Source organism: Suricata suricatta, chromosome 10 (assembly GCF_006229205.1).
Source record: "Suricata suricatta isolate VVHF042 chromosome 10, meerkat_22Aug2017_6uvM2_HiC, whole genome shotgun sequence".
In the NCBI taxonomy this organism is placed as follows: domain Eukaryota; kingdom Metazoa; phylum Chordata; class Mammalia; order Carnivora; family Herpestidae; genus Suricata; species Suricata suricatta.
Genome location: NC_043709.1, coordinates 82,167,048 through 82,193,982, shown reverse-complemented (window position 1 = coordinate 82,193,982; position 26,935 = coordinate 82,167,048). Strand labels below are relative to the sequence as shown.

General features: G+C 34.6%; 1 protein-coding gene across 2 annotated transcripts in view; it reads right to left on the bottom strand.

Annotated features, from left to right (window-relative positions):
* The window catches only part of SOX5 (SRY-box transcription factor 5), a 398,183-nt gene extending 376,437 nt beyond the window's left edge, over positions 1 to 21,746 (bottom strand). For both annotated transcript variants that reach the window (XM_029955693.1, XM_029955690.1), the window contains exon 1: positions 21,686 to 21,746. In XM_029955693.1, coding sequence (XP_029811553.1) covers positions 21,686 to 21,723 — 38 coding nt within the window. In that variant the 5' untranslated portion in view covers positions 21,724 to 21,746. The remainder of the gene's footprint in view (positions 1 to 21,685) is intronic.
* Between the last annotated feature and the right edge of the window lie 5,189 nt (positions 21,747 to 26,935).

Sequence of the window (26,935 nt, the reverse complement as noted above, 5' to 3'; positions counted from 1 at the left end):
TAAAATAGTTCTTCTAATTTTCCTATTTCACCTCACAGGTGATATAGTCCCTACAAATCACTCTTCATCGCTGTTTAATGACAAGTAATATTATCTATCTTTTGTTCCAAAGGAAAAAAAAAACTATGATGTAAAAAATCTATCTTTAACAAATGTGCAAAACAGTATTTCTGTTTGATTTCATTTGATCTTGAAGAACTTGTGGTAGTCTGCTATACACAGCTTATACTGTAAAAGACTTGAGTAAAACTATTTACATTCCAGTGTAGTATTTTTATCATGTGTTCTATAAAATACAGGGATCCTCGCAAACTCACAAAGAAGCTCACCTTGAAATTCATTGAGACTGTCTCCAAAAGGGAATTACATTTCCCAGAACCCCAAAGATGTATCCATTAGATGGTATGAAACACACTCCAAAGTAAGAGGAGCATCAAAGAGCCCTGGAGAGGATGGAACCAGGGCTCCTAGACCAGTGAAAATCCGTTGGACAAATGAGGAAGGACACAGCATAGTAGCAAGACTCCCAGGAGAAATGGGCAACCAAATCTTAAGGGAAACCAGATCAGCCCCCCAAAATACTGAGTGAAAGCCAAGATGTCTGAGTAGAGCCAGATGCCAAGAATAACACGGGACCTGCCGTGAGTTCAAGCAACCAAGAAAACTAGATCTCAGAGACTCATTATCTATTAGCAGAAGACCTTTGGGAGGAAGAAATGTGGATTTTCCTTTCTGGCCTTAATGGTACGTATGTGTGACCAAGGAATTTTATGGGAATTGACAAGTCACACTTCAATTGAAATAGAAGCCCCCACAAACTGACATTGGAAAGATGTGTAACACTTTCACCTCTAATCTTATTAGATATCTGAATTTTTTAAACCTTTAAATGCTTTTATGCATTTTAATTAATCTCTACATTAAGACTGGTACAGAAAAAAAATATTTATTATAAGATAATAGTTTTCCATGAGTTTTTCATATTCATTCCCTAGGCAAAATAGTCATTTACAAGTAAGGAAATAAATGTAGGTTGCCCTTTGGCAGAGAACAGACAGAATATTCACTTTCCTGATTTTTAATTAAAAAAAATTGTAGTTGTCCTTCTGACAATGATTTAAGCATCCTAGCTCTTTTGCTAATAAAGTAGTGAGCAAGAGTTAGTAAGTAAAAATTTGGACTCTTAAAAAGCAGGAAACCGAAAGAAATTATCTGGTACATGGGTGTGTTAATTTCTATTAGACACTACTATGTTAAAATTATCTATTCATAGCTATCTAACTAATTGATTTGAATAAATATAATTATTATAACTTCCAAATAAAACTTATGATTAATTATTTGGCCTTTCTGGTTTTATATGTATATATTTATGCATCTGTCCTCTAAAAAATAAAAATAGAAAAAGTGAACATTAAAAGTGGAGTAGTATTTCAAACAGATACTACAGAAATTTAAAGTGAAACAATCAGAACAAAATTTGATATTACCCTACAGACAGATGCTCTTTAGATAGTAATAACTCATTTCCCCACAAATATGAATTAAAGTATATAAAAGCAATAAAGTAATATAAAATCCTGTACAAATCTTTAAAAACTTTGTTACATTGTGGAAACAAGCAAAATTTGTATCAGACTATGATATACATGAAAAATAAAAAAATCAAAAGCAAAACTATCAGTTTAGAAACTGCTAAAAGATAATGCTCCTCCTTTATCTACTACCCTTACTTTTTTTCCTTAGTAAATACAGTGTTTAAATTCTGTATTGTAGGTGACTAATTTTATGCACCCAATTAAATGCAGTGGTCTTCAAAGTACGAGTCAAAGTTCACACATCATGAGACTGGCCATTTAACAATAAATATCCCGTACAAAAAAGTGAAATTAAGACCACTGTAAAAGGAGTAAAAAACCTTCTTAAAGCACAAAATCCAACTGGTCATAAATAAGGTCACAATATAGAATATAATCAAATAGCACATGTCAGAATAAGTACAATATATATTATATAACGATTTTTCATTTTTATGAACATAACGATTTCACCTGAGGATATCTAATGTTTTTGAAAACAATTTTTAGAACTGCTATTTTTTGAGTCCTAACACGACAGCTTGTCCTGAATCAACAGAAAACATTATATTTAGAAATTCTGCAGTTTAAAAAAAAAAGCATTGAAGTTTATCAGATTCCATCAATGAGCAGGATAATAACAACTTAACAGTTTCACCAAATTAAATCATTCTGTAGTGTTTTCATTTAATAAAAAAGCACAATCCACAGGCTGTTCAAAACCAAAACTTCCCTACAATTTCTCTACTCATCCTCATTCTGACCACACAGCGTCTCTTTTCAGTTCAAACCATGCATTTTAGAACTCCCTTTCTCACCCCTCACAAACCTTAGTGGAATGAAGGGCATTAAAAGTAAGTAAACAACCAATAAATGTAACTATGTTACTGAGTCATGTGGGGAGGAGGGCAACATGCAGAGAAAATGGCTAAGTTGTCCACTCTGGTAAAGCAGACTTTGTTCCCTAAACTTTCCAAGAACACTGGTAGAATGCTTCATTTTTAATTCATTCAATGCCACTTAAAATTTACCTGACAGCAGCAATTTGAGTAGGTTATTTTTTGCTCTCGCAAAATGGCATTTTTATTAATACATCAAGGAAAAATATAAATATGTTCAGCTTGACATTCTGACTTAATATTTTGAAGATGAAACTCGTGTAAAGTGCAAAAAAAAGCTCTGTGACCACTTACAGGGGCAAGGGGATGAAAGCTGAAGAAAATCTGAACATGGGATTCTGGCACATTTACTCTGTAAGGAGTAAATGCAGGCACTTTACGTCCTTCCGTCGATCATACTGATGTCATCAGGACTTTGTATAAACTGAATTCTTTCTGGTAATATAGTCAACATTCACTGGGCACTGACAATGTCAAAAGACAGTTCTGAGTTCTCCACAACTAATTTCTTTTAATCCTCTAAACAACCCCATGAGGTATGTACTGTCATTTCTCCACTTCACAGATGAAGAAACTGAGGCAAGCACAGACAAGTTCAACAGCTTACCCAAGGGAACCCATCTTGCAAACCACTGAATCAGGCTGGTATATAGGGTCATCTTATTCTAGAGCCCATACTCATGACCCATATGACTGCTTAGGTCTGGGAAATTTTACCATTTATATCTTCCGTGTTTACCCCTCCTAAAAAGAACTCTAACAGACAGACAACGATTAAGTCAATGTGTGTTCTCCCACAGCACTCTGTACTTCTCCACTTACATTTTCTTGATTTATTGCAATTACTTCTGTAATGTCTGTCTCTTGCAGACTATAAGCTTGATGAGGACAAGAGCTATATGCATCTTGTTCGTTATTAGATTTCTAGAAGCTAACACTATCTAGTATATACAAAGTATTCAATAAATATTTCATGAAGAAGGGCACAAACATTTTTAAATGGCTTTAAAAAGTCTGTTCTCTCTATGCCAATCAAAAATTTCCATTAGTACCTACAAATATTGACAATTCACTATCAACAATAATAGCTAATATTTTTCAGTTTTCACTATCCTAGGTTCAGTGTTAACTAATTTCTTTATATTCCATTACTTAGAAGCCACAATTTCTTTCTTTCTTTCTTTCTCTTTCTTTCTTTCTTTCTTTCTTCTTTCTTTCTTTCTTCTTCCTTCCTTCCTTCCTTCTTTCCTTCTTTCCTTCTTTCTTTCTTTCTTTCTTTTTTTTCTTTTTGTATATAAGAGGAAAAGGCAATTCAGAGAGGTTAAGAAACTAGCCCTATATGCCACAGCTAGTGAAATATGCAGTCAGGATCTAAACATAGGCATCTGACTCTAGAGTCTATGCTCTACACTACCTCAAAATAGGGGCAATTTTCAAACTGCTAAATTCTCAGTTTACATAGAATAGGAAAAGGTTGGTAATAAAAAAGATCTCCATTCTGTAATCTTTTAAAATATCTTAGTATATCTTTATTGAAGAGTGCAAGAAAGAATAAACTCTTTTTGCTTCTAATTTTATTCAAAATTAATCTTTAAAAACATTATATCTGATTTAAAAAAAATGTGAGATGGTGAATGAAGAATGAGGAAAAGAGTTGCGTTTGTTTGACTGAGGTAATTGACTTCTAGCATTTTTCATCAAGAGCAAGCATTGTAGTTCTAAGTATGAATTCCAATCTGACAAAATATATAGTGCTTTTACAGTGTATTCCTACTACATAATCATTGCTATTAATATTTTTAGATTATTACCTGCAAAAAATTTGGTATTTATGGCCATTTGCACAGTAAACTTTATGGATAAATTCTTAATAGTTTATTGGATTAAGGAAGGAAGCTCTATTTTCTTAACTAGTACCAAACAGCTCTCTCTGGAAGACAAATCATTATGGCTCAGATAGTTTCTGATCAGATTAGATCTCCTAGAAATCTACGCCAATTTAAAAAAATATCCATGAATTTGTTAAACCCAAATTTGAACTTGATAGGTGTCCACTTCTAACACATCTAACTATAGTCCTATGTGATTTTACAAAGGACAATGCTCTAATCACTGTCTTAAAATCTGTATCTAATCATGAGGACACAACCAGACAAATCCAGATTGTGAGATACCATGTGAAACAAATGTCTGGAACTCTTCAAAAATGTTGATGTCGATGTCAAGACAAAAAGATTGGAGAGTACTATTTACAATTAAAAGTGACCTAGAGAGATACAACAAGAAAATACAATATCTGATGCTTGACTTGATCCTGGGTTAACAAAAAAAGAAAAAAGCTACAAAAGGCATTACTGGGGCAGTTAGGAAATGTAAATATGGGCTATATCAAATAATATCACTGTATTAGTGTGCCTGGGTGGTCAGTCAGTTAAGCACCTGACTCTTGATTTCAACTCAGGTGATGATCGTGCCATTCGTGGGTTCAAGCCCCACATTGGGATCCATGCTGCCTGTGCAGGGACTCTTTGGGATTCTCTCTACTTCTCCCTCTGCTCATCCCCTCTTGTGCTTGCATACTCCCTCTCGTTCTCCCTCTCTCTCTCAATAAATAAATAAAAACTTTAAGAAATCAAAATAAAAAATTATAATATCACTGTATTAATTTTACTTTCCTGGCTGTGCTAATGTTATTGTGGTTATGTTGAAGAGTGTCCTAGTTCTTACAAGTGTTAGCCTCAATGTGCTTCAAATGAATCAAAAAAGAAAGAGAAAGTAAAAGGTCCTAAAATTTAAAATTAATAAATAGCAAAACTTGGTGAAAAGTGTAAATTATATGGATGTTCACTGCACTACTCTCTCCACTTTTCTATAGATCTGGATTTTTTTAATAAAAAAAGAAAAAGGAACATTAAGAAAAGCTCTATATTTGAATACTTGTGACATGTTTCAGATGACTATGAAGTTTTCAGCTGCAGCAAACGTAAAATCAAAAACTTCTGGGCTGGTGATTTAGCTTTGCCATCGTGATCTGTAAAAGCCTAAAGATTGTCATAAAGGGGAGTCCTAAAATAATTATGCCTGAACCCAAACCATCAGTTTTGGTGATGCTTTAGTTGGCAAAAGATAAACAGTGATGCTTTTTAATGATTATTCTCCCATTGATAACATGATAAATTATGAAAATAGTTATCCTACCCTTTATCCTGCATTCACTACTTCCTCACATTATTTTATATATACCAATGTATACCTTCATCTTGTCAAACAAATTATTACACAGTAAGTATTCGCTAGATATTTTTAAATGGACAAATCAAGACGGAAAGGCTTCTGTATTATCACTCTATATGTAGATGTGCTACTCACTCATATTGAAAGCATATAAAATTCTCTGCTACTGTAACTCATTCAGTTAATCTGGGATGACTCTTAAAGTTAAGTCAGCCTAGCGGGCCCAATGGAATGCTGTGTTACTCAATATCCTCAAAAGCAATACGTTTATGAAAGTAGACAATTAATGATAGACAGCCTTAACCTGCTTTCATGTGAAGATCCCGTCTGCCATGCTGTCCCACCAAACACTAGGGGTTCCGACAGAGCACGTTTCAGGTACTCGAGCAGATCCAAGAGTGTTTCCTGAGGAAAATTCTTGCTTTGTCTTTATGAACTCCTAAACCTAGAGTCAATTTAAGGACAGAAGTGGGAGTGCCCTCAATCTAGGCAAGAATACAACTCAGTCAAGAACTGATTGTTCCTCATCTCTTAGCAACAGCCTGGATGTAACAACTGTTATTTAAAGGAGATAGTTTAAGGGACATGTTAGCCTTTTCTTAGATCTCTGCCAATATCCTTTCACCAGGAAATCTACATACCTGGCAAACATTAGTTTAGCTACTTATAGAAATGCCTTCCTTCACTAAGTTAGTTATCATTCAATATTCTTTCTCTTATCTGGTCTCTACTAAAAATGGCAATGTAAAGAATGTCTTATGAATTTTCTACAATACTTCTATTGGAGACAATTTGAGAAATCATAAAACAAATTACTCTCTCACATCAGGGGCCTGCGAAACAATTGTGATTAGTGAAAAAATGTTAGGCTTTTTTTTGGTCAGAAAATGGTTATCATTAACCTTATGACTGTCAGGTTAGAGGGTGTATTCTTAGTGAAGGACTTAGAAAGGATTATCTTCCCTTATTTTACCCACTTATCTGTCTATTTCTGTGCACACATACATTAACATATATGTGTACATAATATAGGTGTGATATATAATTTTATAACATATATATTTTTATATGACAAACATGTATTGTATATGTACTATATGTAAAGCATATGGGATTCTATGACATGAATGTTTTTGTTTTAATATTTTTAATCCTTTTAGGAAGTACTTGAAGTTCTAATAACTCCTGCCCAAACCACTGGCTTCAATATTATTTACTAAATACTGGATATTTATATATCAGTATCTAGTCCAATGTTATTTGCCACCTTTGCTGTATTATGTGAAATATTCTTGGAATTTTTTTCCATTATTAAGTGTAGAAAGATTACTTAATTTCTCACATAAGTACTAAAGTGACCTAAAAATGGTCATATCCCCATTTCACAGATGAAGAAATTACGACATGGAAAGTTTATGTGACTTGCCAAAATCCCATAGTTAATAATAGTGGAGTTGTAGAATAAATTAAAGCAAAGCCCACCCATAAGTACAGTTATATGGTTTCTCCCTGACAAGGTATCAAGAAATCAAAGCAACCACTGGAAGCCTCAGCCAATCTACATTTGGAAGAATACTTAGAAGATGAAGACTTAAAACAGAGATCCAATATAGGTTCAATTTATGCCTGTATTAACATACACTGTTTTAACAGTAAAACTGAAAAATCCAATAGAGTAAAGCCACAATGTTCATCTCCATTCCCAAACGCCTTACTGTCCCCAGGAATCTTCAGTCTTTTTATGATCCCATTATTTTACCACACCTGAGTTCCTACTTAAATTTACCAACACCCTGGCCCACTACCCTATAAAAGCAGTATGTCATGACAACAAGTTGGACCAAAGGATTAACATATTAATTCTATCATTATTTACCAGTTCCTAGCAAGGATTTCCATATTAATTTCACCAATGAAGATGTGAACACTGACATATTTAAAAATTATTATCAAGAGGTGTCCTGCCTGTTAAAAGAGCAAAATCTGGGGCTCCTGGGTGGCTCAGGCAGTTAAGCATCCGACTTCAGCTCAGGTCATGATCTCACAGTCTGTGAGTTCAAGCCCCACATCAGGCCCCATGCTGACAGCTCAGAACCTGGAGCCTGCTTCAAATTCTGTGTGTCTCTGTCTCCCACTTGTGCTCTGTCTCTTATTCTCTCCATATCTTAAAAATAACCATTTAAAACTTTTTTAAAGATAGCAAAATTAATCAAATAAACTTTCTAAGCAAAGACACTGCCTGTCCATAAAGACATTATTTCAATAGAAGTCTCCTGTAAAGGACTTAAGAAATAGATATTTGAGAGATTTTACATAGCTATACTTCTCACAATAAAGGAATTTCCATCTATAATGTATACTGAAATTGGTATCACTCAAAAACAGTTTCCAGAAGCCTTTACCAAGAAACCCTTTATGTAACAGTCCACATGTCTTGACTATCCATCCTCTAGCACGTCACCTTGTGCCATGAATGAATGAACGAATGCATATAGGAGAGATCAGAAGTTTGTATTACAACCATTGTATAGTTTCTGAATTTTCATAATAATTATTCAGCAACTAAAATAATATCCGACATAGTAGATATTTGAAATACATTTTTTGAATGAATGCAGACATGTCTGCCACTTAAATAATAGATTATAAAGTTTGGGAAGCACTTTTTATCTAGACCAATGCTATAATTTGATGCCTAAGAGCCAGGTCTTTGGAGCCAGACTGTTTGGGTTTGTATCCCAGCTCTGGATATTAAGCAACTCTCTATCCTTCATTTTCTTCTTTGTGGAAAAGGGAGAACAAATGAGATTTTTGTGAGGCTAAGGCTGGCACAGCATAAGTACATACTGAATGTCACTGCTATCTTTGTATCTATCTCTATTAGTGTATCTCTATCTGTACAGAGATAGCACTTGGATCTCATCTCGTGGGTCAATTTTAGAAACTGTGTGTAGTATCAGCCGGGATGCAGAAGGGGAAGGTATTCCTAGCCAGCCACAAACTTCACTAAACCCAGTGGAGAAATGACAGATACACATGGTGGCATTTCCAAAGGTAAATAGAATTGTCCTTTTAAAGATATAATCTCTAAAATAGCCCATACAATCCTTAAGCAAACATCTTCCTTTCTATTATAGCTCCATGGAAATTTGAAGACACCGACAGAAATCTGGGTAAATGATACAAAGATCTGTGCAAGTCAGTGTTACTACCAAGGCTTTTTCAAAAGTGATAAAATGTCACCTTGTAGAAGAAAGCTTAAAAAGGAGGACAGTTGATAAACACTTAACCGTTTCTGATTCATTGCAGTCCTACTGAGCTGCAAACTACTAGGATCCAGATACACATAGAAGTTTTAATTTTCCTCCCTCCAGGGAAAGGAATAGAACTGTGCTGTCCCATAGGAATATCACGTGAACCATAAATAAAAGCCACACAGAGTAATTTGAAAAGTTCCAACTGACACATTAAAAAAAGAAAAAAAAACAGGTGAAAATAACTGTAACAACATATTTTATTTAAGTCAATATAGCAAAATATTGTCATTTGAAAACATAATCAATATTTTTAAAGAATCTTAGTAAGATACTTTACATCCTTTCTTTCCAACTCAGTCTTCAAAATCTAGTTTGTTTTTTATACTGATAGCAAATCTGAATTAAAACTAGCCACATTTCAAGGTCCTAAGTGTCATGGGGCTAGAGGCTGCCATATTGGAAAGCACAGGTATAGACGAATTCTAAGAGTATTTCATTATACTTTTTCCTATATACTTCTTTCTCAAAAACTAAAAGGCAATTTATCATTGGTAAATCATACAGCCTAGACAAATCAATCATCTAACACATCCTAATAGCTCAATTTTCCTAATACTTAGAAATGCAAATATATTTAAGCTAAGGAAAATAAAATAGGTCAAATTACTTAGTAAAAAATGTATTTTTGGTTTACTACATGCTAAGTAACGGTCTATTATAGCTTTTACCAATGACTCCACAAATTTAAAAGCTTCGAGTATATAATACTTGCCAATAGTATTTTATTGAGGACTTCTCCCATACCTTTAAGGTAAATGAAATGGGTCAAATAATGAGATTTTGCCTATAATTTACTATCTCTAGAATAGCTTTCCCTTACTGAACTAGTGATGAAACGGCACTGGTCTGATTTAATACTATAAATTCAGAACAAATGGGAAAGCATTAAATTCGGAAGTGCTTCTGGACCATTAACTTCCATGCTGATTTGACATGCACCATAGTATTCAGGCAACAGACTCAGGAGTATCACCTACTCCTAAAGCAAACAGTACTTTATCTCATAACCATCTGGGGTTCTTGTCCTAAGGGCTACTTGTGTAGTGTTGTCTGCTATATTTTAATATCCTGAGGTGCGGAAGTAAGACCTAGTTTATTAGCGAAACTCATTTTTCTAGGAAAAGAAGACAGATATAGAGGAGATTATAGAGGGAACAAAATTTTGGCTGAGGCCCTTGTTTTCATTATTTAGTTGAAGAAAATCATTGGTTATATATGCTTTCAAAACCCTATGGTGTTTCTAAGGTACCAATAAAAGTGATACCATTCATAACGTGGACAGTGGTCTCTTTCATATATTGCCTATAGTCGCAAACTTAAGTGCCAAGCAGATGGTTGAAATCTGTTTTGTATAAAATGTGTGCTTTTTTTCCCCCAACTGTGTTCTTTGTATTCATATTCAGCCTAGGTTTGAGCCATCAAAACACTGGCACTATGTCGATCATTAGCAGCATTTTAGACAACTGGCAACTAAGGTATTCACTGTTCTCCACAAAATGTTCAGCTAATATTTCCCAGATGTATAATTAAGGCAAAAGATCATCTTCTTAAATTGGTATCAGCACTTTGGATGGTTTCTGGCTTTCAACAGATTATATCAGTGGCAAACAATTTTATATCAAAAATAAAGGTTCTGCTTCTTGGATGTTTTTGTTTGCTTGTTATACAGCTGCCCATAAAAAGAAATCTATAAATTTCCCCAAGCTTCAACCCACTATCTAAGAAATAGATAGCTAATGTACCACTCCTCATGTTACTTTTACTATGAAAATCTATAATGTGCTATAGTTGTATACATAACTTTCTTCAAGCTATTTAATATTTCCAATATTCAAAACATTTGTACAAATAATGCTTTACAGGACAATAAATAGTGTGTGTGGCTGTTTTTACTTAACCAAAAAAATCATTCTTTTTTCATTGTCCAATAATTTTTATATAAAATAATTCAGTTTTAAGATAATACACAAATATGAATTTTAATTTGCACAAAGCATAGAAATATGATAAACCAGGAAATGCATTATTTTAATACCAGATACATTGACACTTGCAAAAACAATTTTTAGTGTATCATATTTCCTACATATAAAATGGGAAAAGATGTGCTCTTCGGATACTTTGTTATCAGCAGTTGCAGAGGAAAATGTACTAGGCTGTGCTATTTAGGTGTAAGTTACCTGGGATCAATAATCATAAGTTCAGTTAATTATAGTTGTATTTACTACAAAATTAAAAAAATAAGTCAATAAATCTTATAGGCATTATTTCATATAGTAACAGCTATGTTTATCAAACAAAAATATACATTGTTTTCAAAGTCTGAATTCAGTGGCTTGCATTCAGATATCCAAATATTTTTTTATATATTTTCATAAGCTTAAAATGACTCACTGGAACCAGGGGATAAATAATTTTATACTTATTTTAAAACCTATTTTATAGCTGCATGACTGAAACCCAAAGAATATAAATGCCTTCTAAATCACAAAGTTTTAATTCTTGATTTAGAAACTGGAGGAACATATGCCAACTTTGTATAGCATGCTGTATTATAAAATATATTAGCAGTAAGTTGCCCAACTGGACGATTTCCAGATTTCCTTTCTTATTTAACAGTAGGATATTTGCACATTTTCCTTTGGTCCTAGTTCTAAATGTAGTTCTAGTTCAGAAAAGTCCTTTTCTGTTTTGTTTTGTTTTGTTTTACAACCTTTATATCTGTACCAGGAGAATAAGAGAATAACACCCATTCCTTATTCCTAAATTAAAAGTGGCAGGAATAGAATAAAAAAGTTTCTACATTACAACCATTAAGCAAAGTATTAATTTTAACAAAGGGTCAAATCCTATGTTACCCTAAATATACAAATCTATATTTAAAACTTACAACTGATTTGTACAAGGACTTTGTCAAACCACAGCCATATTTTCAAAGTATATATAATACAAAAAGTCCTTGGATACGTAGTTAAAGATTATGTTGCTGATGGTAAAAACCACACTTTTTTTAAAACGTGATCAAAAAAAAAAAAGCATGCAGTCTGCCGAATGTAACATATTAACAATATGTGAAGCTTGTCCTCTCAGATAATATAGCTTTTTAGGTACGTCTTTCATTGTTACTCTACTCCTTGTTTCATAAGGTTTAACATTTCTTTTCTTGAAATTGCCAATCACTACCTAATGCATATAAGGTTGGTTGTCATTATCCTAATAGTTATCTAAATTATTTTAAGAACCACCTAAAGTCTTTCTTGGACTATTTGTAACCTTAGTTAATCTTACCACTTTCCTGACCAGTGTTTTATTTACTCATAGAGAGAAACGGACTGTCCATAAGCCCCCGTGTTGTCCTGAGGCTCTCCTCTCTAACCGTTTCTTTTTTTTTTTTAATCTTATCCTTATAAATACGCTCAGCTCTCTGACCTAAAATGCCACTCTCATGCTTTTCATATTACCCCATAGTTCCCTGTTCAATAGTCCATATATAATTTATTTTTCACGATATTTATAATAGTTGAGGATCTTGATCTGATGCACCCGGGAATTGCAACCACATAAAATATGAATCTTCTCTTTGAAACATTCAGCTTCCAAATACTTCACAGCAAATTTGAGAACTTAATCCTAACTAAGAATTACAGATAGTACTTAGATTTCAAACTCCTAAAATAGACTATCGTTACTTATTCCTGCACAATACTACTCAGCTGAAAGGTAAACTGAGAAATGATTCCACATATAAAGGCTGGTCATTCTCGCATCAATGCCAGAATTCTGACCACTAGAGTAAGAAACTAGGGGCGTCTCAAATGGAGCTCAAAGTGATGAAATGTTAAAGGTGATAGATTTTAGAAACTATCCAGCCCATCTTATCATTTTGCAGATGCATACACTAAGACCCAAAACTTCTTCCCAGTCCATAGGGGAGAGCTAGAACTTGAGATGTGACACCCAACTAACACTCTCCACATGCTTGTTTTACTTATGAAAAAACAAAATCAGTAAGGATACCGACACATGTAAATTTCTACCAGAAAAAGGGGAAACCATTATATGTGTTAGAGAAATATTCACAATCCATAAAATACTGTTAATTTAATCTGTATGCCTTAGGCCTCTGACACTCAAGTTTCTCATCTCTATATAAAATCTCAAATCTCCTTAAATTTTATTCAAGCATACCTTGAGCCACCAAACTTCTTGAATTCAAATTTTCCTTCAACATACACAAAGTGCTACCCTCAGGTTTCAAAAGCTGGAACATTATTATATATATTCTTCATATTGTTAGTGGCTCCCAGTTATCTTTTAGTTTACTTATAAAAGTCCATATATTCTGTTCCTTTATTTTGAATCTTTAAATTGCTATCCGGACCTTTTGGATATGTTTTTCTCTCTCTAAAAGACTGCTTTTAAACCACTAAGTATTCTTAAACTCTTTATAAGGTCAAACAGGATCCATTTTCTTTTTCCAGTAATGTTAATTATTTAGAGGCAAATATACTACCATATTTATATCCCATAATCCTTAGGGCTCTACAAACAATAGCTCTTCCTCTATTTTCCATATTCTAGCTATGTTTAGGGCTGGAGGGAAATAGAAGCTCTTTCCTCAGAAACAGCATTCATTGTTATCTTTGTTTTTCTGCTCCTAGGTGTTGTTTGATTAACGGTACTTGGAATATTACATAAAAGTTTTCTTCACATCCTGATGATATTATGGGAGAGATGACAATCTGAATCTGGTACTATACATTTAGTGGTCCCTCATTCAAAGCTGAATTAATAAATCAGTCAAAAATGGAATAGTTTGATCACCAGTTCATTCCTTTCTCTACTAAAGGGTATACATTATTTAATGAATCTTCAACATAGATCTCTTGTAGTGCAGATGAAAAAGAAGAGAAGAAATAGGAACATTAATTTTATGTGACATACATATTCCTGTAAACTGTTTTCAAACATATGATGAAACTCAACAGCGGATAAGGAGGGGGAGCAAGAAACAAAGAGACATCAGGAAAAGAGTAAAAATAAAGTCTTTGGACTTTGTAAATTATTGCCCAACAAACTCTGGCCCAGGTAAATAACCCAAAGAAATAACTGTAGGCAAACAAAGTAAGGTCTTAACTCTGAAATCAGAATAAAAATGTTTTAAACTTTGCCAAGCAGCCTATAGTAACTGTGAATGAAAAAGTATAGCATAAATAAAGCACTATTTTTTTTTCAGTTTATGTTCTCATGTGAAGGCTATTTCTCATTTTCAAAGTTTGTGTTTCTTTTTCATTACAGTGTTATTTTATTAGATAAGTATAAAATTGTTTAAAATGATAACTCAACAGATCATATGTGAAAGTTCTACAAACACTTCCCAAACAAACTACTCCCTTGGTATATTTAACCTAATTAATATATAAAAATAAAACATGCACACACACACAAATCCAAAATCAGTAATAAAGTAAATCATTTACTACATTTTAAAATAAATTTTGATAAAAAGTGTACCCAAAAAACCCACTATTTGGGCCTGTCTTCTTTTATGACTAGATTATATATATATATATATATATAAAAGCAGGTTAACCCTTTCCTTCCTTTTCCCAGTAGTCTCCTGAAGCCCTTAAAGAGAGGACATGTCCTTTATAAAATTGCTGCTGAGTGTCCCAGGTGATCTAACTCTCTTAAGCTGCCAGTATAAAAACCTTATAAGGTTTTGAGGATGCTTTCTTTTTTTTATTTTTGGGGGGGCCTAGACAGTGAATTTTATTTCTCTATATTACATCTATTCTGAGTACATCTGATTCTTAGGTTTCAATGTGACAGAAATGATTGGGATGGGTAGGGGAGGCACATGTGTATAGAACATAATAAAAGGCTATGCATCTCCACAATGAGAAATATTAAAAATGAAGCTACTAATACATTTTTAAGAAAGATCATATTTTCTGTTTCTCAACATTTTCTTTTCTGAAAAACACATTCTTTCAAAGATGTGAAGAGCAGAAATAGAACGCTGTTACATATGAAAGTTTCAATGGATTTGCTGCCAGCAGCTTTTCTTTATAGTGTTCCTCTTACCTACAGTATGTGTTGGCACTGGCAGGTAGCCCTAATTCGTTAGTAGCCAAATTATTTTTGTCCCTGAAGTACGAGAAATCTCCATAGCACATGAATGAGACATGGTTTACTAGTTTACACACATTTTTATAACTCCAAGAAACCAAAACTCATTCACAAATGCTTTCATTTCAGCACAGAGAAGGGCTACAGAATACGAGATACCTACTTTGAATTCCTCTTCCACATTCTCCACGAGAAAATGAAGAGAAAAAAATATTTTTTAGCTTCAATTAACAAAAAAACAAAACAAACAAAAAAACAAAAAAAAATTTGGTCCCTAATGCAGAACAAAACAAAACAAAACAAAAACAAAAATACAAAAAAAAAGAAACGGCTTTCTGTTCACCATACTCCACATTTCAATAAAGTCAAACTATTTCACAATAAGGTCTTAAGGAAAAAAATGTCATTTTGTAATAAACCTAAATGTCTCCAGATAAGAATTCATCATGACGGCACAGCAGGTTTAGATAATGTGGTTCACAACTAGCATCCTCATATTTCATGATTAACAGCTCCATGTAAATACTGTTACACCATCTTCACTAAGTTATAGAGAAAAAACAGGAAGAAAAAATAAGCAACACTTAGAAATAAACATATAACACAAGTGATGATTCAGTCATAGCAAAAAAAAAAATTTCTGAATTCTAAGGCAAGACAAAAGTAAATATATTAACACTAAAGAACCAAGTGACTAAAATGTTACTTAGATAAAAGAGAGAGAGATTTAAAATACAATGAGATGAGTTCAGGTTTGAATTGATTTAAGGTTCAACACTGACTTCAAATGCCTATGAACATCTACAAACTTTTGTTTTTAATTTTCCTTCTGTCATGTTTTATGGGTAAAAGTACTTAAACTACCTTGTAATAGATTAATTACTTTCAAGCTGGGTGACAAAAGGGCATAATGACCGGAAAATGATACAAAAGAAACAGAAGAAGCATGTTAACAAGTTTATCAACAAACCTGGGTAATTCTCATGGAGTACAGATTAAGGTTCAGTGGTTCCAAACTGGCAGCATTCAAGTTGGGTTCATATTTGGGTTTTTTGTTTTGTTTGTTTTTTTAAACCACCTGTCCTAAAACGACATTGTTTATGCTAATTATCTTTGTTTATGCCACAATTCTGTTTGTTTACCACATTCTTTTAAAATACCATATCCCTATAAACAGTTCTCACCAGAATTCTTCTAAATCTTGTTTCGGTCTGGTCCTTCTCGGCAGCCCACTGAGCAGAACGCAGCTCTACAATGAAGGCGCGAGAGCTGGGGACAACTTTGAGTCTCTGACTCCTCAGGCTGGCAAAGCAGGGAGCACTGCTGAGGTTTAACTCTCAGGCTCCAAGGGAAAAGGATACTGAACGTGTAGAAATGCAGCACCCCCCTATTGGACAAGCAGAACCATACGCCACAGGACCTCCAAAGATGTATGAACTCTCAACTAGTAAGTGAAGGGAAGAATAGATAATGCTAAAGGCAAAGGCATGTAGTTTCCAAACTGCAGGAGAAAACACAGAAATCGGAAAGAATAACAAGTCTTCTCCTGAACCATGATCAGTTCCTGCTTGAATTGAAGGAATACGAAGCATTCTCCTAAAGTGTCCCAAATAAACACTGTTCACTTAAGCAAGATACTAACAGTCCTTTATTGTTTCTTCTTCTCTAGCAATACCATTTGACCGTGTTCACCTACATAGCATTCGGTCCTTATATTTAATATAAATGATGATGCTTATCAGTCAATGAAAAGGAAACAAGGACAGAATGAATGAAGTAAGGAAGAATGTTTTATTCCATTTCTTGTTCAATAGATACTTTCCACTAAAAGGACGATGTTCCGTATTTTGGTTAAATCTTTGAACGTCCTTTTATCTGACTGCCATCATCTGGGTCAGACACCTGACATACTAAATTGTATGTGAGTTAGTATAAGAGTGATATGCAGATTGGTTTATTTCCCATGCCGCTAGTTAACCCCACTGAACTTATAAATGAATAACACATTATAGAAGAAAGCAAAAAAATCCATCCATTAGACTTTTTCAACTAATCTATAAAAAGGGTGATGTTCAATCTACATAATACACATTGGCATTATACAGATAACTCATTAGGTGTTTGGAGAATTGATAGTGGGAAGAACAGACAATAAAGATCAGACTTTATCCATGAATGTGATTTTGCTCTCTAAATGCATTATGAACATAATCCATTTGAAATCGCTTCTAGTTCTATGGAGGAGTAAAGTGCTAAAGTATTAAAGCTGGTCTTATTATTTGCCTCTCAGGTATGATGCATACACAGATTTTAGTTAAAAGCTCCCTAAGAACAGGTAAATAGGTTATCCTATTATCTTATGCTTATTATATTTGAGAAACATAAGAAAAGAACACATCAACATGTGAAGTGATGATAATATTCACACATTTCTGTATCTGTCAACTTGCTAAGCACTGAGCAGTACACAGTGCCACCTGACATTTAACCCTTAGCTGTTCTTGGTAATCAGGTCTCCAGGACAGTACTAGTGTGTGACTGTGATAGAAATTTAGTGTGTCCAGTGTTTCAGGTAAGCTATATTCCTAAATGATATCTTAGCTGAATCAACTTGCAAATTATTGAGATAGTAGTTAAAACCTATAACCAGGTATAGACACCTTTTCCTCTACAAAGTAGCAATAAAAAATAAATAAGATGAATAAAGGCATTATCAGAACATCTTAAAAATATAATATCAAACCTAAAGGTTTACAGTTGTGATAAGGTGACAGATAGAGACAGATAACTTTCCTTTGATTCACACCTAGAGGTTACCTCCTAACTTGAATGCACTTAATCACTCATCAAGTTTCAAACTAAGCTGAATAAATCTGTCTGGATAATAAATCTTTTATTGCTATGGCCAAACTTTACGTAATTCAAGTACCGCTAATGTCAGAGATATTCTTGCAGTCCGCTAATAGTAATTTTACATGGTAATTACAAACCAGCTTTTCATAGTAACTGATGTATATTTTTCTCTTCAGGAAAAAAAAGCACTCAAAATTTTCCTAATGTCAAAAATTATTTCTTTAGTCAACATGACTACAAATAAATTCAATGGGAATCTAGTGTAAATAAGTTAGATTTTTACTGCAGAAGGATTTTTCTCCTGTAGTGTTCCTTTCAACATGTACAAAATAGTCAGTCTGTTGTCTGCACCCGTTTTGAGAGAAGCAAAGAGGTGATACTATAAGCTTAATTTGCTTCATGCCACTACCCTTAATCCCAACTTTTTTCCTAGACATTATCAGACTGTCTTCTTAAGCAATCATCTTACACTTGCTTTTTAGTTAAGTCTCTAACATAAAGCAATGAGAAAGTCTAACAAGTAGCTTAGTCATAAAACTACTAAACTACAAACAGGATAAACAGAAATATAAAGGAAATAAATAGAATACAATATTATTGATAGTATTAAAATTGTTTTTTTCTATACCAGAAACAAGCTAATATTGAATTTAAGGTAAATATTTTCAATATTTTCATTCTAGGAATATGAAAAAATAGAATATTCTGAAAAGAAAACCCTATGTCTCAATTTTTTATTATCCTTCACACTGTCTTCTGTAAAAAATTTTAGGAGAGTACAAGTGTTCTTTCTCATGATACTATTACTAACATTTAGACCGTGTTGCCAGTTATGTTTCCTCTAAATAGTATGATGTAAAAGACATTGCTTACAAATAATGTTTCAGAAAATACTTGGCTTATTCATCCCCCCCACCTGAGAACTGTGTTTTTCATTATTCATAAACAGTTATGACAGTGATGCTTAAAAATGAAAATAAAATATTTCTACTTCTTTACTTTATAAAATCACTGTTTAGTTTGTTCTACCTGCTGAATATTGTTTTTTAACAATGAAACTGTTACTACTTCTGAATGATTTAACAAATGCTTATTAGTCTGACAGCATTCACCATGCTCATTTCTAGGGCTGATAATATAGATATAACAAATTTAGATCCAAATTTCGATCTTGATATTTAAGTTTAGAATATCCCTTAAAGTTCAAAATAGTCTACAGGTAGGAAAGAATAACAGAAGATGGACAGAACTCTACCAATCAAGTTAGAAAAATAGACCACATAAAACTTCTAAATTATATGAACCCCAAGCCACTTATTTATATCCCCTAGAGCAAACTACTGTATTTCATAAAGAAATGTAAAATTCTTCTTTTCAGATTTCTGACTAGGTTTGAATGAATAACTCATCTATGGCAGGTAAGCAAACAGAATAAAAATTAACACTCAATGGAAATGATCTACTTATTCAATGAAAGTTGCAATAGTTGAAAAAACAAAAAAAAAAAGCTGACTATATGTGACACTGCAGTTACAGCAAATATACCTCCTATGGAGAATATAAATATTCAATATTTAGTCTGCAAGATATACTCTATGTGGGTGACTACAGATACACTCACTCGTACAAATTCAATGTAAACAAATAGTAATGAATTACTAAGATTTTTGTCTGTATTACCAATTACAACCACAGGGGAAATAATTAAGAAACTGTATATTGTATGACATTAAAAAATATCTTAGCTACTAATATTTCCAAATATTCTGTCTATACTAATAACTCTATTGATTATCACTTGCTTATTTAATTAGCCAGCAAGAAAAGCATGCCTTTGGGTGACAATAAAATGAAATTCTCACCAGGAGGAAAAAAAAATGTTAAGAGATTTGAGCATCAGAATAGTTAAGGGAAAAGTTTAGTTCAAAAGAGATAATTGAAGAAAATACAAATAAAGTTCACAGCAGGAAAGCTTGCCTATATAGAGAAATAGGTTACAGCCTGTTAATATGTAACTACCTTTTTATAAGAACAGTCTGTTAACAGGCTTACAAATCAGACTCAGAGTTTTATTTTCAGAAAGTATATAGAGTTGAAGGTAATCATGTGCTACTCTGTGCATGCTAGAAAACTTACTGTGGTCTATATATTACAAACTCCAACACCAAGAATTAGTATGTCCCAATGTAAATAACGGGAGTATTTACATATGAAACAGGCTATATTTGCAAACAAAAGCTAACTATTTTAAAGAGTTAATATATAGAACTTTAAAAAAATTAATTCAAGATTGTTACGAAAGCTCAACAATTCAAATGAATTATCTTGTGAAGATGCACCCGAATTAAAAAAAAAGAAGAAGAGGAAGAAGAGAGGGAATGAAAGAAAGAAGACAGTATTAAAGTATACATGTTGGCTATTTTACTTTCTTCCTGGATCTGATGGTGGCTTCTCTCATATGTGACCACATCCAAGCACTATTTTATTCTCAATACCCTTCTTCTCTTCTATTGCTTCACTTCTAGAATGTTTTAATCTTTGTCCTTTCTTTTTTCGTCTTTTCATATCAAATTCAGTCGTTTGAGCGATGAACAGCTTGACTTAGCATATTTTTAACCAGCTGGTCTAGCACCTAGCTTGCATTGCATAGTCAGATACAACAAATGTTTATACAGAAGGTAGCTTTCATGAAAATGAAAAAAAGCCTGGGTATCATGCATCCTGGCTTTTTTTAGCTTTTTTTTAAATTCACCATACAGAATACAAAGTTTGAATTCTTTTTAATGGCAAACAAAATTCTATTTATAGTTCCAAAAAATGAACTTATGCTGGGATAAGAACTCAAATTTAAAAACTGCAATGTGTACTTATAGGAACACGAAGAGGGCTAAAATTTTTTCAAAGCCCTGTTTTACTTGCAACAACATCAAATGGAAGGATATTACACACATTTCTCTAAGGAGGAACTACTTAATTACAAATACACTTATTCTCATCATAGCAAAAGGGAAAAATACAGTAAATCAAAATTAGTTTAAGACAAGTAGCACAAAAAGTAGCTACTAAAACTTAGAAAGGGATCATCCCTTGACGTTTCAAGAGTAATATACTGATACAATGCTGTGATGTTAAATTTTCTTTTTAAAAAAAATCTGCTCTCTTATATCAACAAAAGGTCATGTGCTTTACTAGGCAGCTTCCAAAGTTTTACGGAAGGATCAAATAGGAACTTATAGCCTCCGTTTTAACCACCCCTGAACCCTTCTGTCACCTCAGAAATTAGGAAACAGAGATATTGAACATGGTAACACTCTGCACAAAAGCATTTAAAAAGGTGAAGAAGGGGAGAAAAATATCAATGAAGGAAGAAAGTCAGAGAGTGAATGAGAAAGAGAAAAGCAGCGAGTGGAAGCAAGAGAGATGCTTAATGTTCATTTAATTTCCTGTTATAGGACACAACCTAAAAGCATTAGCAGAAACCTCGGAGACTTTGCCAATCAGTTCAATTTGGTCCGGGCAATCACAACAAAAATCAGCTAACAAGACTGCAGAAGCACTAGCTAAAAGCTTTTCTAACAAACACATTTTTAGGGAAGCATCTTCCAACTGATTCAGAGATGACTGTAAAATGAGAGTTGTACTTCAATATATCAGGGGGGAAAACTGTACTCACCTTTCAAACTCCTGAGGTAAATCAGGGTCAGTAAGCATGCTGGAAAAGCACAATTTCCCTTTGTCACAGCAGCCACCTATGATCGTCTCCAACTGAACCTGTCAAGTGAGTCCAAACCTTCTAAACCAATTGATTTTCTCTCTCTCTTCCCTTCTCTTCTCTCCCTCTCTCCCTCCCTCCCTCCCTCTCTCCCTCTCTCTCAATCTTTCTCTCACTCTCTCCCCCTCTCCCCCCCACCCTCCTCTCCCTCTCCTAGGACTCCTTGACCAGGCTCTTAAAGGGGTAGCGCACTTCCAGCAGCGGGGTCTGGCTGCTCCCCCCTCCGCGAGCCGCACGCTCCGGCTGCAAGGCACTAGACAACCTCAGGGTGCCTGTCCTTTCCTTTTAATTCGCTCTTCTAGACATCACCGAATGTGAGAAGTCAACTCCTTTAACACGTCTCCCATACTCTCTCTCCTCTAAATAATAAGTCACACACACACACACATGCACACACACACTCGTACACACACACAACAGTATGATTTTTTTTAATGCATTTGTTGCTGATTAAAAGAGAAATCTGTATACTAAGAGAAGCACGACTAAACTGCATTTATCAACTAATTAAGCAAAAAAATTAGATGTCGGTAGTATCGTTTTTACACAAAGAATTGTTAGTCCTTCTCATCCCTTTCTAGGCTCTCTCCGTGCGCACACGGAAACACACACACACACACACACACACTCTCACATACACACAACAATCAGGCATTGTTCTGAGGGAAGAAAAGCAACTTTGACAGATTGAAATATAGCAGAGGCCCCTTGAAGGAAACCTGTAAACAACTTGTCACTCACTCTGTCGGTCTCACTGTTAGCTCGTGCTTTCCACAAAGTGGTGCGAACATCCTGGCAACCCAACCAAAGTTTCCTCAGCTCCAAACTCCATAAAACACGACGTGCGATGTGGAGGGGAATAGGTATCCACATGCCAAAATAAGACACGCACCAGGGAACAAAAACCCACACCACACCAGAAAGATGGTACCAACAAACTGTCCTGTCCGGGATTGCTGGGGAGGTCAGGGGTAGGAAGCGCTCCCCTGGCTGTGGGTCTCTTTAATTTCCTCTGCCCAGGCAGCCACAGATAACAAGGTGGACACACTATGGCTTTACAGATCCTGGGCTGGCTGGCAAGGCACAGCCTCCATAGCAGTTCCAATTATCTAGATAAAAATCTGGCAGGCGAGGAAGGTAATCAGGTAATGTACCTTTGACATGAAATGACAGAGGCACATACACACACAGAGAAAGACACTTACACAGACACGCATGCAGAGATGGTGGCTGCCCCGCGCACCGCAGCATCTGGTCAGGGAGTGAGCACACACTCACCAACACGAGATAGTGTGCATTCTTCACACACACACACACACACACACACACACACACACTCAGTCACTCACACACGCTCTCCACTCCTACTGGGAGGGTTCATTCTGCACAAAAGGCTACATTACAGAGCCCGCCCCAATAAGGGAAAGGGAGAAAAAAAAGCCTTCCATTGTTGAGAGGGCAGGTCAGTTGATTAGATTTTCTGTGGAGAATTCCACGAGGAAATTCCCTTCAAAGCCGAAGTGATTAACTGGGGGCTATTCTGGAAATGGAGCAGACAATGGCTCAATAGTCTGCACAGCCAATGTCCAGGCTGGCACTGAACTCACTTTAAAAAAAAATAAAAGCCAGACTCCCTGTTCTTTTCCACACATTCCCCCCCAACCCCCTCCACTCCTTCCAACTTCCCCTCCCAATTCCTTTTATTTTGCAGCTGGACAACATTAAGGGCCTTTAAAACCACAAGGGTTGACCCCACAGCAGTTTGATTAGGTCCCACTTTTTTTTTTTCTGGCGACAGGCAGACAGTAAGTTTACTTTTTTTAGACATACACAATGAGACACCTTACACATATTCCAAACAGCAAAACCAATTATTAACCTTCTCATATTAATAAATGTATTCTTCATTGAAAGCTTATACATTTTTTGACAAAGTTGATAATAACTTATAACAGGATCCATCATTCACAGGGTGTCCTAGAAATAAATGTATACATACAACAAAATCAATGTGGAATAAGATTTGAGCATGTCACTGTGGAGTTAAGATCCTAACAAAACACAGAATGATGACCCACCCTGAAAAAGCTGTTAACAAGGGATGTGGCAAAAATGACTTGACGCTGACACGATTTTCTTTTTCAGCAGTTGGGGAAGGGGGAGGGATATTACTCACTATTCTTCCTTGTTGTTAGCCTCAAATTATTTTTTATTACAGCAACAAGCCATTCCTACAGAGCAAAATAAGTGAATTGTTGCATTTATTTTAAATATCTATTTTTATTCAAGACCGTATGGGACCTACAATCCCATACAGTCTAATTGATAAAGTATACAAGAAATCATTTTGTATATTGTTAACAGTGGTTGTGGGAACTGGGGAACAGTAGCTGCATGGCTGCGCACACTTTAAAAAATAGTTTTTAAAAGATTTCCTAATTAGGGTATCTTGTTTCATCTTATATTAATAGAGAAAAATGAAGAAGGAGGGAGGGTGAGTTCCACGGGGCGGTGGGAGATGAGATCAGGAAGAGGGGGCAGCAAGGAGAGGACGCAGGGAGAGCGCAAGGAGGAGACATAGTGGCAGCATAAAGATAGAAACAAAGATAATGGCCATAAGGCAGGATGCTGAGATCCGTATGGTCCCAGCTGCTGTCTTGCTGCAGCTCCTACCTCTGGTTGTCTCTCTGAAACTCCAATCCAGAAGGTCACCAGAGCAGGTAAGAAAGCAAGCATGAGCTGCTGAGGACAACTTTACTATAAATGAAAGATGCTCATATCAGAATCTTCCTTGCCTTTGGCTTTGTTTTCATAGACACTTGATCTATGGATTGGTAAGTATACATAAGTGAAATAAACACAAAGATCATATAGGAAAATGTTAAATGGTTTGGAAGTTAGTTTACAATCTCAACGTGTTTCTATAAACATTCCTATAGCCTTTCCAAAACAAATTATTCCTTGCACAATCACCCTTGCAAAGCAAACTGAAGCAGACTAGAACTAGACAGAAAATCTGCCCCATGTAATAATGATTGTTCTAATAATGATACTTTGAATTAATGGAACTCCAAGCGCGTAAGGAATTTTGTTCACATAGATTAGCTCATGGATCATATGAAGCACTGAAAAGAGTGAGTACTGACTGTATATCCTTCTTTCCCGCTGTTTATATTTGGGAAGGAGAAATTTAAAGTCATACAACTAATTAGTGACCCATTTGTTACTTGCAGCCAGATCTTACTTCACTTGTGACACCATAATGCAGAATAAAATAACTAACAATCCAGTATTTATAGCTGAGTGAAAATCCCAAGATAGTACTTACTTTTAACAGTCCTAAAGGCATTCAAATAATTGTTAATAAAATTCAACTTGATATAATCTCATTGGCACTATGGTGGTGCTCTATTTGATGGTTGAGTGGAATAAATATTTTTAAATGTAACTCTCTAGGCCGTAAAAGTTTTCTTTCATTTGACTTCTCCATTGCAAATTAGCATTTCTGCAAGACTTTAGAACGTCAGCAAAAGAGAAGGCAATTCTAAAATGTTCCTCTCAAATCCTGTTATTGGTAACATTATTAAATGATTGAATTGATCCAGTCAAACCAAGTTGAAAATATTTTTATTTTACATTAAAAGTTAAAATGTTTAAACATTAAATATGTCTAATGACTGGCACAAGATATGTATTAAATAAATCTATATTCTTTATCATATACCTGAAAAGTTTAAGATATTTAATTTATGATATATCTGATGTTCTCTACATCAGAACTAATACCCCAAGGTGATTTTACTGTATTATTATAAGTAGGTCTCCAGAAGGCTTCATGATGTATGTAACACTTTAGAATTCACTGAACATCTATTAAACACGTATCAATAAGTTAAGTACTATTGCTTTTATTTAAAGTTTATTTATTAAGTAATCTCCATACCCAATGTGGGGCTTGAACTTAGGACCCCACGATCAAGAGTTGCATGCTCTTCTGACTGAGCAAACCGGGCATCCCGAGGTAAGTACTACAGTTTTAGAAGAATTTTAAAAAATTATAACAAATCTAATTATATATATGACTAAAATTCAAATTGTTTCATATCCAAGTCCTCTAACATAAATATGGTTAAGAAAAGTTAAAACCAAAATAGAGGTGCCTGGGTGGCTCAGTCCGGTAAGTGTCTGACTTTGGCTCAGGTCATGATCTAGCAGTTCAGGAGTTCAAGCCCCAGCATCAGGCTCTGTGCTGACATCTCTGAGCTTTCTTCAGATTCTGTGATTCCCTCTCTCTCTGCCCCTCTCCCACTTATGCTCTGTCTCTCTCTGGCTCTCAAAAATAAATAAAAACATTTTTTAAAGTTAAAAAAATAAACAAATGACTAGAAAGCACTGATGATAACTGAACAATAATTGAATTGGTAGGAAATCTAAAAATGTGTACAAACACAAATATACAAACAGAAATACCTCTTCAGAGCAGAAGAGAGCACAAACTACAATAGAAACTCCATAAAATAATTTTTCACTTAATAAGTCGCTTTTACGCTGCTGAAACAGTATTATAGAGAATGAAATGAACCTGAAAAAGTGTGCTTTTGAGCTCATGTTGTTTCCATCGCAAATATAAAAAGGATACTCACACAGGCTAAAGAAGTATAAGATATGTTCGAGAACACTGCTGGAAAATTCTCAAAGAGAATATCAGGAACTTTTAAGATCATAGACAAGTTATTTCCAAACTTAACCCTTTCCAGACAATGTTTTGAACAAGGATTTCTCATTTTTTCTAATATCATTTTATTTTTAATGCTTATTTATTTTTTTGAGAGAGACAGAGAGAGAGATAGAGAGACAGAGACAGAGAGAGAGAGAGAGACCTAGAGCAGGGAAGGGGCAAAGAGACAGAGAGACCCAGACTCTGAAGCAGACTCCAGGCTCAGAGCGGTCAGCACAGAGCCCAATCCCAGGCTTGAACTCACCAACCATGAGATCATGACCCGAGCTGAAGTCAGATGCTTAACTGAGCCACTCAGGTGTCCCTTTTTCTTCTAATTTTAAAAGGATGTGTTTAATTTCTCTATTTTAAGAGATAATTGCTATACATCTTCTAGTTTAATAATTGAAACTGCAATATGTTCTCACAGGTAC